The following is a 2,648-nucleotide window of genomic DNA, read 5'->3' as shown; positions in this document are numbered from 1 at the left end:
AGTGGTGGTTTCTGGAATCAAGCCTCTTCCCACTCACTGAGCATCGCAAGTCTGCGATGCCGAGCTGGCAACACAGGATAGCAGTTAGGAAATGACTAGACGTTCTAGCAGGCAGTGCTAGCTAGTAGTTCACTTTCAGACTTACCAGTGAGGACTCACAATAGACATTGGGTTCGCAGGAAGCGCCAGCTTCCCTAGTAGTTTTCCGTCGAGACCTACTACAAAGAATTCTTTAGTTGTCAAGTCTTGCGACTAGGAACAACTGACTGACCAAGAACATTGTGTCCTCGACCAGCGACAATAACAATGACCACGCAAGCGAAGGTAACAGGACACAGAACACCTTGCTAACGGAGGAGACGCGATCGACGGAGTCATTGAGTAAGCCGAGTGTATCTCGACTACCGCAACCGATCTTCTCGATAATGACAGCACCCAAGGTGACATCTGTGGCGCGGAACGATCTTGTCGAGTGGTTGAAACTTCGTAAGGAGTACGAAGACGCGGTCAAGGAACGTTGCAAGGATGGAAAAGAAGACATCAATGCGATTATGAAGAGCGTACGAACCTCATTCGATGAAGACTTACTGGAAACTCTGTGCGAGGCGAATTGGGGTGTGGATATCGGCAGCTTGACGGATAGTTTCCTTTTAGAGAAGATACACACTATCACCGACAGCTACCAGAACCAAGTACTGCCTCCTGTCAACGAGTTGTTCGCGAAGGATTGAAGATGGATATAAAGAATGATGATATTGGCTCACATGTGACCAGTTATTTTCTCTTGCGCAATTCTCTTATCAAGAAATATGGATTCGTCACATTCTTTCAAGGTGAGAAAGGTCCTAAGAAAAAATGCAGGTTGCTGATCAACTCATTGCCTCCAGTATTAAAGGCGAAGGTCAAGAACGAAATTGATTACAGTTTTCCTGAGGCTCAGACGAGTATTACGAAGCTGTTTAAACTTATCCACCAGCAAGCGCTTGAGCAGGCGATAGAAGAGCGTGCTTTGAACCGACTGAAAGAAAAAAACTCGTGGTAAAGCAAAGGATCACCAGCAACGAGCCTTCCAGAACAAACGATCGATCAGTGGGCTACAGCAGCAGTCCGTAAAGCGTGTCAAGGTCTCATTGACGCAGAAAATGGACGAAAGGCCGATAAGAAAGACTTTTGCACCAAGAAAGGCGCCCCGCAGACCGGTTGTTTTCATTGTGGTGGACCCCATTATCTTAGCCGTTGCCCGACCGCGACAAAAGAAGATCGTGACCTGCTTGAGGCGAAGCAGAGCGAGAAAGGTGTTAAGACCCCTGCGGGGAGGCACCGCTAATCTACGTCGACTAGCCGAATGCCTGCCGACACAGATTCGCTAAAACGTGTTGGAAGATGTGTTTACAACGTCTTTTTGTGCCGACAGTGGTGCCGACAGGTCTGGCATGAGCAAAACCGAGTATGAACGATTTGTGAAGGTGTGTCCAGAGGTTAAAGCGGTGAGGTTGGAGGATCCACTCACTTGTACTGGTGCTGATGGACAACTTATTGAAGTGAATATGGTAGTGAACTTGCAGCTTCGCCTACGTACATCAGCAGGAAGTGTTCGGATCTCCAAACCAGTTGAGTGTTTGATTATTCCTGGTGATGCGGCTGAATTTCTGCTGGGCAACGATGTGTTGACGATGTTGGGTATTGATGTTCAGCGACAGCTTGATATGTTCGTGGCCAATGCTGTGCAGAATGGAGAAGATGATATATTTGATGATATTGATGAGCCTCAAATCGGAAGTAGTGTGAATTTAAGTGATGAACAACGGAATGCAGTGGAAGCGTTAATTACCAAGGCAGTAGCGAACGGTTTTCCGGCAGAGTTGGTACCAGCACTTCGAAGGATCACTACACGATTTGATATTTGGCGGATGAGGTTGGGCGACGATCCACCAGCGCGGGTACCACCTATGCGGATTCGTCTAAAGCCTGGTGCCAAACCTTACCGGTGTAAAGCACGGAAGTATCCGGCTGAAGTGTGGAAGTTTTTGGACGAATTTAAAGATGAATTGGTTCGATTGGGTTGGGTTTATGAGAACACGGAGCGTCGGTGGGCGTGCCCCGTCCTTCCAGTACGCAAACGTGGTGGCGAGTTTCGCCAAACAGCAGACTATAAACCTTTTATTGCAGATGTGGAGGCAACTGTGGGAGTTATGCCAGACTTGAGCGTTGATTTAGAGGCTGTGAAAGGAGCTCAATTTTTCGGTCTCTTTGATTTCATTAAGGGGTACTGGCAACTGGCATTAGCAGAAGAATGTCAAGAGTGGTTGTCGTACATGACTCATCGGAAAGTGTACACACCGCGCCGCGTTCCTCAAGGATGTACAGACGCAGCACTATTCTTTCAATCAACGATCCAGAAGTGTTTGGAGGAACTATTGCACAAGCATTTATTAGTGTGGATCGACGATTTGTTATTGTTCGCGAATGATGCAGCGACTTATTTGGTTAAATTGGAAAGACTTTTCGAGTTGCTGGATTACTTTGGATTTAAGTTGAGTGCAAAGAAGTCATGTTTGGTTGAACGAGAGGTCCGATGGTGCGGCAAAATGATTAACGGTAGTGGAGTTCACCACGACCCAGAGCGTATTCGGTCGCTGCAGTCGCTG

General features: G+C 47.4%; 1 protein-coding gene across 1 annotated transcript; it reads left to right on the top strand.

Moving 5' to 3' along the window:
* Window positions 1-1,547: 1,547 nt before the first annotated feature.
* PITG_22437 (uncharacterized protein) lies at window positions 1,548-1,900 on the top strand (the record flags this gene model as incomplete). Its single annotated transcript, XM_002909765.1, has 2 exons — window positions 1,548-1,838; window positions 1,883-1,900. 2 exons carry the CDS (start codon window positions 1,548-1,550, stop codon window positions 1,898-1,900), a joined length of 309 nt encoding a protein of 102 aa, XP_002909811.1.
* Between the last annotated feature and the right edge of the window lie 748 nt (window positions 1,901-2,648).

Source organism: Phytophthora infestans, genomic scaffold (genome assembly GCF_000142945.1).
Source record: "Phytophthora infestans T30-4 supercont1.3110 genomic scaffold, whole genome shotgun sequence".
NCBI classification, from domain to species: domain Eukaryota; phylum Oomycota; class Peronosporomycetes; order Peronosporales; family Peronosporaceae; genus Phytophthora; species Phytophthora infestans.
The sequence above is the reverse complement of the archived record's forward strand: the minus strand, read 5'-3'. Positions and strand labels throughout refer to the sequence as shown.